General features: G+C 38.1%; 1 protein-coding gene across 1 annotated transcript in view; it reads left to right on the forward strand.

The window, feature by feature from the left end:
- The window catches only part of Dync1i1 (dynein cytoplasmic 1 intermediate chain 1), a 293109-nt gene that overhangs the window by 52509 nt on the left and 222850 nt on the right, over positions 1-17750 (forward strand). Inside the window, exon 5 of the mRNA XM_076861407.2 lies at positions 2614-2673. Coding sequence (XP_076717522.1) covers positions 2614-2673 — 60 coding nt within the window. The remainder of the gene's footprint in view (positions 1-2613; positions 2674-17750) is intronic.

Below are 17750 nucleotides of genomic sequence, written 5' to 3' on the forward strand. Positions count from 1 at the left end.
GCAGAAGAAGTGCCCTTAAATTTAATCCCCAGAAGTATGTGAACAGCAAGTATGAATTATTTTAATGGATTCTATTATTTCCACCATATGAACTGAAGTAAAGGAATTAATTCCTGAACAGGAAGAGCTACTTCCCTTGAGCAGAGCATGAATCCAGAGCAATGGTCCTCACCCCTAGTTGCACACCAGAATCACCTGGAGGGTTTTCAGAATGACAGATGCCTGGACTCCACCCCAGACATTCTGATTTCATTGGTCTGGAGGTGGCCTGGGCTTCAGGCCAAGCTTGGGAAAATCATGAATTTAGATGCTGATGTAATTGAACATCAGTGATGCTTTCTGTTTGCTGGCAACTGAGAACAGTGGCTTAGCCTCGTCATTCTTTAAAGGTAGTCTGCCAGTCAGCTTTGTAAATATCACTTGGGAACTTATTAGAAATACAAATTCTAAGGCTCCACTCCAGATCTACTGAATCAAAATTTTGGGCATTGGGGGATCTAGCATTCTGTATTTTACTAAGGTCTTAAGGTCAGTTTGAGAACCACTGATCTAGGCTAAGACCTTGGTACTCAAGGTGTGGTCCATAGGCTGGCAGCATCTGCATCCCTAAACTTGTTCAAAATTCAGTCTGAGGCCATCCCAGACCTACTAAATCAGAATCTACATTTTAACAATATTCCCAAGTATCTGTATGTGCATCAAAGTTTGAGAATCACTGATTTAAGACACAGTGGCCAGTTCATGTTCTCACTGGAGTTCAATTTTCATCTTTCAGAGCATTCAGGCAAGAAGACAAGAGCACAACCAAAGCTAATAAGGGAAGCTGTGAAACTGCATCCTGATCTCTGCAGGATGAGCTAATATGGGATCTGTTGTGTAGGTGGGGTGTTGACTCATAGAAACTGTTACAGTAGATAGAGTGGTCATGGTAGTAGTAAGAACAGCTACTTATTATGAAATGGTGGTTATGTGCTTTCTAGGTAGAATTCCACTTATCCCCATAGAAAACCAGAGAAAGAATCATTCTTTCATTCAGCTAATATTGTATAATATAACCACATAGCCAGGTATAGTTCTAGGCATATCTCTATAATACCCACCCCTACCATTGAGAGGCATAAATCCAGGTTCAAATAATGATGGTAATAAATGAACTGATATATAATAACATCATAAGTAAAACTGGGTACCATGAAGAAAGTAAGGCAGGGTAAAGGGAAAAAAAATAGTGATAAAGAAGTCCTACTTGAGATCAGGTGGTGAAAAAGAGAAAGAAACTCTGAAGTGACATATGAGCTAAAATATGAAAGAAACAAACTCCTGAGCCCTGTAGACCTCCTGTGGAAAAAAGACCAGGCAGGACACTGATGTTTGCATAGGAGGAGGGAGAAGAAGAGTGGTTAGAAATAAGTTTGGATGGTAGCTGCAGGAAGATCATAAATTATCTTATAAGCCATGGTCAAAAACAAGAAAACTGAGCAAGTCTTCTCAAACTTCAAGGTGCCATGAATTACCTGGGGACCTTGTTAAACTGTAGAATGCAGTCAGTAATTGGGGGAAGGGGACCTGAGTGTCTACATTTCCAACAAGCTCCAAGAGATGCTAATGCCACTGGTACATGGGCTACACTTTGAGTAAGCAAAAGAGGTACTGGAGCTGAGAACTTAACAGCATGCCCATGCCACCCAGCTGGTAAGTGACCAAGGCCAAGTGTGAATCACCCATGCTGACTCCAAAGTCCAGGCTGTCCTTCTGTAGCTTCCCAGACAACCTCATGCCTGGTTCACCTGTAACTGATTCTGAGCAGTAAAATTAAAGAGCTTCCCTGAGATTGGACCCTTATGTGCAATCTGTTATAGAAAAGTTGTTTATTCCTTCTTATTTGGAAGGAGAAATCCCAAAGGAAATTGGATGCCCTGATGATCTGTGCTATCTCTTGTGAAATATTTAAAAGATGTAAGATGTAATGAAACCCTGGCATCTTAGAGACAAATGACATTGCTGGTGACCATTTTGATGTACTCTCTATAGGAAAAAAAAAAAAAAACAAACATGAAATCACATGAGTCTTGAAATCTAATGCATTATATTTGTAGTAATGGACCTGAGGAAGCCAGTTATTCACCAGACACCGCAAGTTGTGCTTCCTCCAGCCTGACTTCCCCAGATGTTCCCATCCTGGCCCATTTGCACTTAGTCTTCTTCGCTGCATGGAAGATGGTTAAAGTGCCCAAGTGTGGATGGGCTCCGAGGTGTCAGAGATACATGCATCAGTTTAGCTGCTCAAGTCCTCAGACTTCAGTATAAACCAACAACAAAGCCAGGGGTGGCTGGCTGTGTGCACAGAGTTTGAATACTTGGCTCTGGGCTTTCTTCCCTGAAAACAACCACACTTCCAATATCAAACAGATGTTCAAAGGGAATAAAAAATGGCTCCTTGCTTTCTCTCCTCACTGGATGATCACTGGGGGACCAGGGGGAGGGAGTGGGGACATGTTCTGTGTGTGTATTGTATATGCTCCTGCCTTGATGAATGACATGGTTTGGTTTGGTTTGTTGCCCTCCCCTTTTGTTAATTCACTGTGTTCTTTTTCCTTTGTGCTGCACGATTAGGACCCTGCAGTGGGATACAGACCCCTCAGTGCTCCAGCTGCAGTCAGACTCAGAACTTGGGTATATGTCTGCTCTTTTGTTACTCCTTTTATTGTTTCTTTGCTACAGTTGTGTTGAAATGCTGGAGCTGTTGTTGCTCTTGTTTTTCTCCCCTTTTGTTGAATTCCCAGTTTGACAAATTTATTTCCTTCTGTTAGTTTTCCTTATAAAGCTTTGAAGAAAGTCTCTCTTTGTGGAAAACACCACAAAAAGATGGCTTTTGATTTCCCCTGTTTATTCCTAGTATGGCAAGAAAACACTGCCCCCAAATCAAAATATGAGCACCTCGACCTAAAGGTGGGGCACACAAGTTCTGTGATGGGAGATGCGTGTGACTTTGTCCTAACCACGGTTCCCCTTTACCAACAAGTTGCTGAAGGTTAATTTTGTGAAGATTGATATCAAAATGTTGTCTTATTTGTTTCCTTTCCTTTTCATTCTTTGGAAAATTCATAATAAGTTATTAATTTGAATTAAATTTTGAATGGGTAGATTCCCATGCAATAAAATCGTGTTTTTTAATAGTTCTATCTTAAGATATCTCAAATATTTGATACTCTGTAATGACTTCTAATGATAATGTTTTCCGATGGAAATGCATTGTCACATGTTAAAAGATAGCTTCAGAGTTGAAAATTCATCCCCAAAGAACAAAGCACATTGGTATATCCCAGAAACTTGGTTTATTTCTAAGATGGAAAGTAGCTAGAGTCACACATGAAGCTATTCCCAGTGGGTGCTGGAACCAGCTCATTGTCAAGCTCAGAAGAATAGGTTGTGCCTTCTTGATCAGATCATCTCATAATGGCTATGGTAGAGTATATACAACACAGAAATTGATGAATGCTACACAGGGCTTGCTCCTTTTCCCCAAACTAGCTTTTATGCATTTACCAGCATACCACTGGATACTTCCAATATGTGAACAGCAAATTTTATTATAGCATTTTATGAAACTATCTTTTTTCTTTCTAAATATAAAATAGTATGTGTCCAAGCGGGTATTTATTGCTTATTTATTTTGATTCCTTAGATTCCTGGACATGTATCTGGGTTTCTATCAATTTTAGTGCCTATTGTAAGTGTGAAAGGAGGCTGAGGATCATCAGCTTCCACGGGAATCTACCCATTCTGCCTTGTTCTTTTCTATATGCAAAAGTTCTTCCTTTTCTCACAACAATGCTATGTCAAGGAAATAGTCTTCCTAATACTTTAGTTTACTGACACACTGGTCTTTTTTTAAAATTACTAAAATTTTGGCTCTTTAGTTTTATAGTTTATTGTATGTTACATTTCAACTTATGTTATTTAAAATCAAAACATATGGTTTAAGTTAAAAAGAGAAACAATGCATATATAGTAAGTTATGTTCAGGTGACCCTCAAAATGCATTCTTTAATATATCATCATGTTAAATAAATAATAGAAGGGAGGAACTGGCAGAGATTATCCTATGCACTTAAATTAGTGATTTGTAGAGGGATTGTAGCACTGCTAAATTACACTTGCTAATGTGGAATAGTTAGAAAACTTCCTATTTGCATCTGTTTTCCAAGCAAAATCTCACTATTGGCTTTGCATATTAAAATTTCAGACTTATTCTAGGGAGAAGGAATAGCTGTGGCTACCACCTTGCCTGCCACAATTCACTTCAGAGTGGACTCGAGGAGAGACAGAGACATGAGATATTCTGCTCACTGACAGTGACTTATCTTAGGGGGTTTGGAAGGAGTGTTCAGAAAATATAAGAGAGAGACAATTATTTTAGCCATGTTACAACTTCAAGTATTGCTTCCATGAAAATTTCCCTTTTTGGTAGTTCTTATGTGCAGGGCAATGAGATTTTTCTATGAACAGTTCTATTTTCCCTTCTTAAGTCTAGGCATTGATTCACCATAGATTGCTCTGTCTCTTGATTTAACAGCTGTATTGAAGTACACTTTGCATAAGATAAACTACAAATATTTAAACTAATAAAATTGATGTTTTAACATTTCTACACATCCATGAAATTATCACCATGATCAAGACGGTGAACATATTCATCATCCCCACAAGTTTCGTTGTGCCTCTTTGAAGTATACTTGTTCTTCCCATGCTTCCAAATCCTCCAGAACAACTGATCTGCCATTACTATGTGTTAGTTTGCATTTCCCAGAATTTTAGTGTAAATTTAATCATGTATCAGGCACTATTTTGATGGCATTCTTTCATTCAGAATAATTTTTTTGTCGATAGTGCATTCTTTTGTATTGCCAAGTGATGTTTCATTGTATGGAAAGTGTGGAGGTGAAATGATCGGGTTAGGAGAGTCTTAACTTAATCAGTGCATTGATCCACTTGCATGGGTGGTAACTGTAGGCAGATAGGGTGTAGCTGAAAGGGGTGGGTCGCTGGCAATGTGCTTTTGCCGTTTATATTTTGTCTGGTGAGAGGAGCGCTCTCTGCTTCCTGGTTGTGGTGTCCTGACCTGCTTTCCTCTGCTACACCCTTTCACCATGATGTTCTGCTTGCCTTGGGCACAGAGCCATGGAGTTGGCCTTCTGTGGAAACCATGAGTTCCAAATAAATTTTTCCTCCTCTAAAATTATTCTTGTCAGATCTTTTGGTCACAACAGCAACAAAACCTGACTAAAGCAATTATTAACAGATCATAGTGTTACTCATTGTGGTTTTAGTTTGCACTTCCTTAGTAACTTCATATGCTTTCAATTTGAATATTTTCTCTGATGAAACATCTTTTACCTTATATATTACTGTTATTATTTGTAGATGGATGGAACACTTTTATTTATTTATTTTTATGTGGTGCTGCTGAGGATCTAACCCATTGCCTCACACATGCTAGGCAAGTGCTCTGCCACTCAGCTACAACCCCAGCCCCCCTTATATATTATTTTTAATTGAGTTGTTTATTGTTTCATTATTGAGTTTTGATCATTCTTTATATATTTAGGAAAAAATCCTTTATCTTGTATCTGATATAAACTCGATTGAGTTTTTAATCTTTATTTTGGATTTTTCTTTGACCCAATGGTTATTTAAGAGTGTGTGGTTTAATTTTCATGTATTTGCGAATTTCCTTGTTTTCCATTATTTATTTCTAGTTTCATTTCTTGTAGTCATAACATATACTGGTATGATTTTGATCTTAAATGTGCTGAGACTTGTTTTGTGGCATAACAATCTATTCTGAAGAATGTTCCATGTGCACTTGGAAGAACATATATTCTGCTGTTGGTTGTCCTGTACATTTGCTAGGTCTATTTGATGTATAGTATTGTTCAAGTTCACTGTTGGTTTTTTTTTTTTTTTTAATGATTTTCTACATGGATGTTCTATTATTGAAAGTGAGGTGTTAAAGTTTACTGTTATTACGTTTCTCCTATCAGTTTATCCATTCAGATTTGTCCACATTTGCTCTATATTCTTAGGTACTCTGGTGTTGAGTGCATATGTATTTATAATTGTTTTACATCCTGTTGGATTGACACTTTTATCATTGCTGGATGACCTTTTATCTCTAGAGAATTTTTAAAATGTGGGTTCTACTTTGTCTCATATAAGTACAGCTCTTCTTGTCTTATTTGGTTACCAGTTACTTGGGTATCTTTTTCCATCTCTTCGCTTTAAGCCTACATGTGTCCCAAAGTAAGTTTCTTATAGTGTATTTGAATCTTTCTTTTTAAGAAAATTATTCAGTCACTTTGCATCTCTTGGGTGTTGATTTTAATTCATTTACAAGTAAGTATTTATGTGAGGAAAAGGTTTACTATTCTCAGTTTGTTAACAATTTTCTGTTTGTCTTGTAGTTTCATTTTGTTTTTCTCTTTGCATTTTTCTTTTTCTTTTGTTTAACTTTCATGGGTATTCTCTGTTGTTAAGGTGTGGATTATGTAAAATGCCTTATAACATTCTGTTTTAAGTGGGCAGCAATTTCTCTTACATATAAAAACTATCTACACTTTTCTTCCCTATCCCACATCATATGCTGTGGTATCACAATTCACATTTATACTGTGTGTCTATTAACATAATTTATTTTTACTTATTTTTAGTGGCTTTGTCTTTTTAGTTTTATACCCGAATTAAAAGCTTTTTAGTCACCCCATTATAGTAAAATAGTATTCTATTTTTGTTCATATGTTTATCTTTAGCAGTGAATTTTATCTTTTTTTTTACTCTTCTGTTGCTGTTTGCAATTCTTTCATTATATCTAGAACTCCCTTTAGCATTTTTTTCTTCTTTTAATTTTTTATTTTTAGTTGTTGATGGACTCTTATTGTTTATTTATTTATATGTGGTGCCGAGAATTGAACCCAATGCCTCACACATGCTAGGCAAGTGGTGTACCACTGATCCACAACCCCAGACCCCTTTAGCATTTTTTATAAGTCAGATCTAGTGGTAAAGACCTCTTTAGTGTTTCTTTTCTGAGAAAGTTATTCTTTCTCAATTTTTGAAATACAGGTTTACCAGATATAGTATTCTTGGTCAGCAGTCTTATTATAGTACTCCTTATGTCTGTACAGATTGTATGGAAAAATCTACTCATAGTCTTATGGACATTCTTATAGATTTCTCTCTCTTTTTTTTGGCTTTGACAATTTGATTATAATGTGTGTTCATGGGTCTCTTTCGATTATCTCATTTGGTGTTTTCTGGGCTTCCTATTTCTGAATATCTGTTTCCTTCCCCAGATTTAGGAATGATTTAGCAAGACCCTAAGCAATTTAGTGAGAGTGTATCCCAAAATTAAGACATAAAAAGGGCTGGAGGGGCTGGAGTTATATCTCAGAGGTAGAGCGCTTGCCTTGCACTTGTGAGGTACTGGGTTCAATCTTCAGCACCACATAAAAATAAATAAATAAAATAAATAAAGATATTGTTAAAAAGGGGGTGGGGGTGCTGGAGATGTAGCTCACTGGTAAAATGCCCCTGGGCTCAAAGTTCCTCAGTACCAGGGGGGAAAATGCATGTATTGGTTCACTGATATTATCCCATAATTCCCTTTAACTATCTTTTCTCCTTTTCATTTTTAAAATTTTATCCTTGCTCCTCTCACTGAGTGATTTCCATTGAACCATCTTCTAATTCACTAATACTTCCTTCTGCTTGGTCAAGCCTGCTGTTGAACTACTATATTGAATTTTTCAGTTCAGATGTTATATCCTTCAGCTTTATCATTTCTGTTTGGCTTTTTTTTTTTTTCCAACCTCTTTGTTGAGATTTTCACTTTGTTCGTATATTACTCTCCTGACTTTGGTAAGCATCTTTGATTGAAGATTTTCAGGTCTCTGTTGGGAAAAATCACATGTCTCTATTTCATTAGGGTTTCTTTTTACAGATTAATATTGTTCTTTTATTTGGAACATATTTCCCTGTTTCCTCATTTCTTAACTCTCTGGGTTGGTTTCTGCACATATGACAAAACAGCCACCTCTTCTTTGTCTTTATAGACTGATCTTGGATAGGTGGTGAACCTCACCAAACACCTAGCCAGAGATTCTGGATGTTTCTTAAATCTATTTGTTCATATAAATTTTCATTTTTTTAAAAAAAAAATAAAAAATAAACAAGTTGTCATCTTTTTTTCTTAGACCTCCCAGGAAACTAGAGTATTGTAAGTCTCATAGGTGTCCTGAGAAAGATAAGAGAAGAGCCAGTCCTGCAGGTAGCTGCTGGTATAATTGGGATGCTAGATGTGTGGTCCAATTTCCTTCTCTCCTTAGGAAGAAGTTGAGAGCTGGAGTTTATCACCCACTTTCTCTACATTGAGCCAAGGAGCATACTTATGACAAAAGCCTGTATGTTTGTTCAGATGCATGCTTTTTCAAATCATTTTTGTCACCTCCAGAAGTCTACCAAATGCCAGTCCCCATCAGCTCTCAGATATAAGCAAGTTAGAGTCAATCTCCAGTCTAATAACTAAAATAGTTGGGGTCTCGATGAGTTATTCAGTTCCTTCTAGGGAGAAGCTAGAGGCTAGATTTTATGGCTGGAATAAGTTGCTGGGAGGAGCCACAGGAAGTATCCACTCATTCATTAAAACTCCTGGGAATTGCCTTCCCCGTCAGTTCCACGAAACTCAAAAAGTTGAGATACTAGATGTGCAGTGTAACCGGTTCCAGGAGAAACTGGGAGCTGGGCTTCATTGCTAAAGCCAGCTGGCAGTGGGAATCATGAGAAGAGCCTGCCGAGCCATTCAGAGCCACAACTCTGTTCTCTGGAGACCTCAGATGACTAGTGAACACTGAATTCAGCAGCTTCAGAATAGATGAGTGAGTAGCAAACATGACAGTTGTTGCTTAGAAAGAAGCCTTGTTTTTATCACAGTAAAGCTGGGTATTGGAACATGTTTACACTCCCAGGGACCACTGATTGCCTGCCTTTTTGGCTTCCAGGTACAGTCTAGTTAGGGTCCATACACTCAGGTAGCAGCTGGAAAAGTCAAATATCTTGATGTACAATCTAAACCTTTCCTGGTAGAGCTGGTTTTTATTGCTCTTATGCTCTGTGCTGCTCAAGGGGTAAAAGATATGAGAAGAGCTGGAATCTCTGTTTAAAGCTCCCTCTTCTTTCTTTGCAACCCCAGGGGACTAGTGAGCATTGGGTTCCATCAGCTTCCAGAGATAGGCACATTAGGAATCAGTGCCTTTGGTAGCAGCTATAAAAATTGGGGCACTAGATGAATGATCCAAACCCTTTCAATCCTCAGGGAGAAACTGAGAGGTAAAGGATCCCCTCTGATTGAATAGCAGAGTGCCAGGGATGGAGTTTATGATGAGAGTACATCTCTTCTTACTGATTTTAAAGTGGGAATTTTCTCATTGTCCAGCATACAAGAGTTTCTCAACTCGTTTCCGAATTTTTCTCAGGGAGAATTGATTCATGTATTTATTTGGTGCTTCTGTGGGTGGAGGAAATGTCCAGAGACTCTTGCTTTGCCATGTTGCTGATGTTCTCCCACAAGAACTTTATGGTACCTTTTTATTGATATCAAACTTTATGAATATTACTTTGTTAGGTGTTGGATATATTTTAATGGCTACAAATCTATTGAAATTTCTTCTGAGATATAATCAATTCACTTGAAAACAGTTTCAGTCTGTCAGTCTAGCTTTTATGTTTTCTTTTTTTAAACTAGCAAGGTCAATGAATTCCTAAAACTAAAGCAAGACTCTTAGGTGTGTTGGAAATAATTCCCCATAAATCTTGAGGTTTTCTCAGGTTGATAGAAACAGGGAATATTTCTATTCCTGTATGAATACCCAGAACTGTTACCTATAATTCTAGACAATCCTTCCCTTGGTCTGAGGTAGTTTCTGACATCTATGCATTGATTGGTAATGAGCTAAATACTCAAGGGTCAGAATTTTCATTTTGTGGCATTACCTTCTCTGCTGTTTTGTCCTGTCAATTCTAACAGCCTGGCCCAGCTCAACCTTGTCTCTTCAACTTAGGAATTCTGCTGGATTTCACTTGGGTTCTTTCCCTGAATCATGGCCTGGAAATTTTTCTCAATTCAGAAAATAGGGACAGCAGGAAGGTTCAACTTGCTTGTTTCCACCTCTTTTCATGTATCCCTGTCCTTCATCGCCTGACCTTTAGTATCTTGTAAACTGTTCTTTTATTCAAACTGCTGTTTATTTTTTAATTTTTTCAGTTGTAAAGGTTAATCTGGTGCCCATTGCTCCATCTTGGGATAAATTACCAAAGGTTTGTTACTTGATTCTGTATTTATATGTTAACTACATGATCAATACAGCAAATAGCAGCAGAGAAAAATATAGGAGATAAGAGACCTCTTAAAATATAACTTCAAAACAATCACAAATAAAAGGAGAAAATAAGTGAAACTCAGCAAATACTAACAGGCAAATGCTAACAAAGGATTGAAAATGCTTTGCTTTCTTAGGCTAATATAAATGGTTAAGTGAATTGAAAATGCTGGAAGGGGAAAAAATAAGATGACAGGATAAAAAGAGCAAGTTAAAATATCATAAGAGAGAAAGAACAACATCTCCAGTCTTCCAGGAGATGGGCCCCGTCTGCCTAAGTGAGGTGGGATTGGAGGGAGGAGAGGATTCCCAATTATAACCGGACACCAATGAGCAGAGAAAGTTTTCTGTAGCTTGCCACTCCGAATGGTTAAACCCAATGACTTAGAGCTATTTAGTGGCTTTTGATTTCATGGAAGCCTCACGATTATGTTTTCTATATAGGTTAGAATATTAAACTCTTGACATAGTTGTTTGAGTATTTGGAAGCAAAGAGAGAATGAGGGAAAACTGAAGCTGTGAGCAAGGATCTGACAGTTCCTCCCCTGAAGGAGGAAGTGGGAATCTCTTCCAGTCTTGAAGAGACATTGTTCCTGGATGATCACCTCTTCTCTGAACTCTCTTCTCTGCGTTCTTGGCTAAAAGACAGGATGAGTATTTCTCCCACCGTATCCCAAACTTCTCCAGTGAAATAGAGAAATCACTCTGTCAAAAATAGAAGTAAAACCAATTCTGAAAGGACACCATAGAAGCATAGAATCTTCAAGCTGTTGGTGGGTGTTAGAGAAAAACCTAACTGGACCACTCTAAAGGTCTCTTCACATTTTAAAGTTGTTGCTATTTGCCTAACAGAACTGTAGTAACCTCAGCAGTCTTTGATGAAGAATTTTTTTGTTGTTGTTTATTAAGTTTTGTCAAATTTCTTTTTGTTTGTTTTGTTGTGGTGGCAGTGATGCTAGGGATAAAACTCAGGGCCTCATATATGTTAGGCAAGTGCTCTACCACGGAGCCACATCATTACCCTTGTCAAGTATTCTTATTTGTCTTGTTCAAATCTCTAGTTGAATTAACTTTCAAGATTTCCCATGACACCATGTCCTGAGAGAACTTTTTGGAGAGTCATGTTATGTGGGTGGTACTCTTGAGCAACTTCTGCTTCTTCAATAACATTCAATCATACTTTCCCCCCAAATGGAAATATGGATCAGCATCTCATATCGTGTGTCTGTCTATCAAGAGGTGATAGTAAAAAGTCAAAATCAAAAATAAAAAGGAAAAAAGAAGAAGGCAACTAGCAGCTGGAAAAAAAAATGTGATAGTAAAATGCTTTTGGGGATCTATAAATATAAGTGAATTCTGACTCATGAAAGGCTTTAATAATTTGGTTTTAACAGATCAAATCAAAATCCCATGATTAGAGAGGGAGGAAGCTCTTTGCTCAGCTCTTACAATAATCATTTATTTGTCCCCAAACATTTCTTGAGAAGCTCCTATTGTGCCAGCCTTTATCATGTGCTCTCAAGAATCTTGAGTAAGCGATTAAGAGATATTTTCTGTTCCACACTAACAACTAGATTAGATTTTTAAAAAGACAATACTTCATTTTCACTCAATTTCAGAACAACAAAGGCTGGTTGGTAAGGAGGTGTGTTTTTACTGTGGTACTCAGAAAATTCTGTAATTGTATAGCTTTATGTTACAAATTTTATGGAAGCTTGTTCAAAAATACCAAGTAAACAATGGTCTTTCCTAAAAAATGTTTTATATCATATTGTCATTTGTATGTAATATTGGGAAAAAACACACTTAAGTACCATCTGTCCTTATTATTCTGAACTTTCAATTTCCTTATAAAGTGGACATTTAATAGCAGAAACTTCAATGATGTTGCCAAATTCCATTATGAGCATGACTATTTTGACTTGTCCTTCAAACCCAAAAATTTTGCAAGATTTATTTGTGTTATGAAATTCAAGGCAAACCTCTCAACTGTGCCTGTTGACGAGCCAGAATTGACATTTGCTTCTGTGCAGGAAAAATGCTTTAACTGCCAAGCCAGTATCTCTGCACAATTAGAAGCAAATATCATGGCAATGAAGTAAGTACTTCCTAAAAAGATCTTTAGCTGTGAGCATAGAAGAATGGAAACTCATCTTTCTTTGTTTTGATACTGAACCCAGGGGCACTCGATCACTGAGCCACATCCCCAGACCTATTTTGTATTTTATTTAGAGACGGGGTCTTACTTTTGCTTGGTGCCTCACTTTTGCTGAGGCTGGCTTTGAACTCATGATCCTCTTGCCTCAGCCTCCCGAGCCAACTGGGATTACAGTTTTGTGTCACCACACCTGGCAGAAACTCATCTTTCTTGGGGTAACTTGAAAAGACCAGCTACCAAGCCACTTCTTGGTATTTGGAGGGAGGCACCCACTCTGAACCCAAATGATAAATCAGCATGTGTGTGATGAGGGACCCCAGAGCCAGGTTCTTCCTTGGTGCTATGCTCTGTCCTTACTTTTCTTCCCTGGGGTGTCCTCATGCCAGCTTCAGAACTCTATCCTGGAGATGTCACAGTTTGACACCAAATTATAGTACAGCACATTTGGGAAACAAACTCTTTGTCATTTTTAAACCTCTTTCGTGTTCCATGAGCATCTTTGCCCTTAGCCGCTTTTTGCTATGGATGCAACACTTTCTCCTGGGGCTCTCAACAGGAGGCTCCCTAGGGATATCTTTAGTTTGTCTTTTCCCCTGACTGATGGCCTTTCAGTTGGATGGATCTGCCACAGATCCATCCATTGCGATTTCTACCCAAAGCAGATCTCTCTAGATTCCCCTGTCTTCCAGCCATACCACTTGCTTTTCTTATGTAGCATGAAGCCTTGAAATCATCTGGAACCCGTTCCTTCTCTTTGACTCTCCATATCAAGTAAACTACTGAAGTCTATCCTTAAAAATTTTCAAGAGTCTTCAAAATGCACCGTTTCCTTTCTCTTCTCAGTGACTTCTCATCATGCCAGACCAAGTCTCCATGCCTCGTTAGACCACTGACTACAAACCCAGTTGTTTTTTTTCTGGCTGCTCCTTTGCTTATCTTCTGTGCTTGGTTTCTGAGTCTACCCTCTCCTCCTCCTTGGCTTGTGGATCCTTTCTGTATTCCCCTCCTCTCTACATTCAACTTCTAAGGTCCAATCACTTCCCACACCTAACATCTTTGTCAAGAGAGGGATTTAGATGTCATTTTTCATGTAGTTGTCATAATAATATGTTTTAAATGTAGCTTTACAGCTGTCACTTTCTTACTTAGTAACTTTCCATAACTTCTCATTGTCTATATAAAGTCCACATTCTTTGGCCTGGTTGGCATTTGAAGACCTCTAATAATCTGACCTCCAAATCCCTCTCTAAATTTATTTTCCATAGCCCCCCCCCCCAACTCAAAACTTCTATTCAGAAGGACTCTGGAACACAAAGTAGGAATTCAGGTCCTAGATATTTGTACATCCAGGGCCAGCTCCCTAGGACACTGTCCCTATCACTGAGTTCTGCTTCTCCTTCAAGAGTCACATTGGGCCCTCTATTTGCAATGAAACCTTCCTCATTCACCCCGTCATCTGCCCATTACACTCTTCTGTCCCTGTTCTTATGTGACCTCCTTTACTGGCTGGTTTTATTTGCTGCCTTTCATTCTTATTTGCCTTTTGAGGTAAATGTTCTATTTCTTCATTCTCCTTGTGGATAGTGTCTTGCTCAAACTGTGGTTCCTGATAAATCATGTTGACCAGGTAGTTCCTTTACCATTTGTCCAGGACACTATTCCACCCACTTAAAAAAAAAAATTGTACAAGAAAGCAAATGGCACTATCTTCCCCCTCATCTAAAGGGCTCATCTTTGAAGAAGTTATCCCCAATAAATTTTAGAAGCAATACAAGCAGAATCTCTGGCAGTATTTCAATGTACCCTCAGGATTAAATACAGGTGAATAAGCAGGAATGAAAATCCAAATTGAGTGTGGGCCCAATACAGTCATGTTTTATTCCTTGGCCTTTACCTGCTCTGGCATCCAGCCAAAGAATTCCCTGTCTCTGAGAGCATCTGTTCCTGGTTTTGTCTGTTTGATTTCCTTGTCTAGAAACTTCCCATTATTGCAATGACCCCTTTTAGCTTCCTGGTGTTTTTGAGTGTCGAACACTGGCTTCTGACCCACCCTCCTGACTCTGCCACCTTATCTGCCCACATTCTTCTCCTGCCACCAGGTCTAGCCAATATGCCTTCAGCACTATATTTTCCTGTTATCGAACACTCTGAAATTGTCACTCAAGGTCATATTTTGAGGGTCTTTGGTGAGTCACACTTTTTAAAATTTGGAGACTTTCTTAGATGACCAAGGTGTATTTTAATTCTGGCTTGTCTCTGTCTTGGTACAGGTTCTTAAAATTTTGACATTTAAAAAAGTGCTAACAACTTCAGGTTGCTTCTGTCTTATAAAATTATCTGTGAATATCTATGATGGGTCGGAAAAGTCATAACTAAGAGATGAGCCTCTGTGAGGATTAGCTGATGGCATCTGTCAAATTTGCAGGGCAGCCCTCTGACTTAGTGCCTTAGCTGTCAAAGCCAGCTCGCCAGCACTAATGTGTTCCTCTGCGTCCATGGAGCACAGTAGTCTTTGCATAATTTTCTTCATGTTTCTTTAATATTAAATATATAAACATCTAGTTTGCTGTATAAAATTCACTGTTGCCTTAAATCAAGTATCAGAAAGTGAATGTATAGATAGTGTCTAGCTGAATCAGGAAGAATTTGATGATGTCCATGCTAGTGCTAGGGGACAGGCTCAGGGAATCTGAGCTGTCAGCTGATGAGGTCACTGCCCTTGAATTCATCCTTCCACCAGAAACTTGGTTACTGCTCAGGACCCATGGCATCAGTGATGATTAATATTCATGAGGAAAGCACTTCTCTGTTTACCACTGGAGAGTAAAGAAAAATTAAGCATGGGACAGCCAAGAGTGAAGTTGGATTTCTATCTCACACAACATACAAAAATTAACTCAAAATAGATGAAAGATCTAAATGTAAGAGAGAAAACTCTTAGGAGAACACAGGCGTAAGTCTTCGGGAACTTGGAATGGGAAAAGACTTTTTAGGTATCTACTAAAAGCAGAAGCAACCAGTAAAACAGAGATAAATTGGAGTTCATTAAAACTAAAAAATTTTGCATTTGAAAAGACACCATCAAGGAAGTGGAAGGCAACTCTGAATGAGAATGTATTTACAAGTCACATAGCTGATAAGGATCTGTATCCAAAATATTTATGAATTTCTTACAACTAAGCAATAAAAAGAAACCAATTTAGAAATGGACAAAGAATTTGAATGGGAAAAATAAGCACCTAAGAAAGGCAATGGACATCATTAGCATTTGAGAAATTTAAATGAAAAACTGCCATGAGGCACACATCATGCTCACTAGGATGTTATGATTTAAAGAGGCAGATGACAGTAAGGTTTGAAGAAGATGAGAAATTAGAACCTTCGTAGATTGCTAATGGGGATCTAAAATGATGCAACCACTTTGGAAAACCGGTAATTCCTCAAAAGTTAAAAATAGAATGACTGCATAGCCCAGCAATTCTACGTCTAGGCATATACCCAAGGGAATTGAAGCCACATGACCACACAAAAACTTGTACACAAATATTCATAGCAGTATTATTCATAATATCCAAAATGGAAACAATCTAATTTTCTACCTACTGATGAATGTATTAGAAATAATCTATGTCCATACAAAGGAATATTATTCATCAATAAGCAGAAACGGTATGCTGATACGTGCAACACCAATGAAAATAAAAAATAAAAAAAGAAGTGAAAGAAGTGAGACACAAAAGGCCACATAATACATTATCTGATTTATATGAAAGTAGACAGAAAACAGATCATTAGTTACCAGAGTTTAGGGAAAGAGGAAATGGAATTGATTGCCAGTGGATACAATATATCTTTTGAAAGGGAAACAGATTATATAATTAGATAGTGGCCACAACTCTGTAAATACCCTAAAAACTACTAAATTGTGTACCTTATCTTTTTGTGGTCCTGGGGATTGAATCCAGGGGCACTTCACCACTGAGCTGCATCCCCAGTCCTTTCTATTTTTTTTTTACTATGAGACAGGGTCTTGCTTTGTTGCTCGGTCTGGCCTTGTCCTCAAAATCCTCCCAAGTACCTGAGATTATAGGCATGCACCTCCATGCTTGCCTTAAAGATTATACTAAACAGGGGAATGTTCTAGTAGGTAAATTTTATTTCCATAAAAGAAAATAAAGGCAATCTTGATCTTAACTCCCTGATCAAAGAGCTCTGCTTCCTTTTGCCTTCCATAGCCAATCGCCTACCCACCCAAGTTCTTGACATGTGAAATTATTTTCCCACTTAAAATCTTCACCTTTATTTGTAAAGGCACTAGGCAGGGGTTTCTGTGAAATCTGGTGTGTTTTCACTAGCCCGCCCCATGTTGGCATGGACCAGTGTCTCTCATATTTCAAGATGCAGGTGCAGTGGCTTCAGAATTGTTCCACTGGGGTGCCCCACTTTTGCAAATACCTCTATGCTTTGCCCATTGCACTGAAAAGAATATTTGAATATTAACAGTGTCTTAAAATATCAATAAGTTTTGCCTTCAAATTTCTTTCTTCTTTGAAATGGAAGACAATCCACATGGTATACATTTATTGGAATTCCAGAGGTAGTAGACATGTTGCTCATGCTGTTAAATAATAGGAGAGAATTCTTTTTTCAGTGTTTGGAAGTAAGTCTGCATCATAAGAACTTTCTCCAGCTTTGGTGGATATTATTACATCATGCTTAAGTTATGCTTTAGGCTTCCTCTTCCCCAGGTAATGAAACTTTGTAAACAGTTAGCAAAGCCATTGTGGGTAGATAGACAAAATCTCAATTGAGCCAGAAACAGAAAGGGGAATGGGGACAGTGACTCATGAAGGGAGCAGTTTTCTTCTTGAGTTCAAAGACACATGTCCAGAATCTGGGGGGTGGGCAGGATTGGATTATGCTAGTGGTAAGCTAGATATCTTTGCATGCTGAGCAGTTCCAAATACCTTCTCCAACTTAGCTTCATTATTTATTCTTTATCAAGACCCAATTTTCATTTCAGAAGAAACATTTAATTTTGGTACAATATGACCAGCTTACTCAGTGAAAGATCCACGTCTTTTAAGGGAGCATTCAGCCCCAGCCATGGGAGAAATGTGGGTCTTTTTCAAAAAGTCAACTAAGGACAATATCAAGTC

The sequence above is a fragment of the Callospermophilus lateralis genome, chromosome 1, assembly GCF_048772815.1.
Source record: "Callospermophilus lateralis isolate mCalLat2 chromosome 1, mCalLat2.hap1, whole genome shotgun sequence".
Classification (NCBI taxonomy): Eukaryota; Metazoa; Chordata; class Mammalia; order Rodentia; family Sciuridae; genus Callospermophilus; species Callospermophilus lateralis.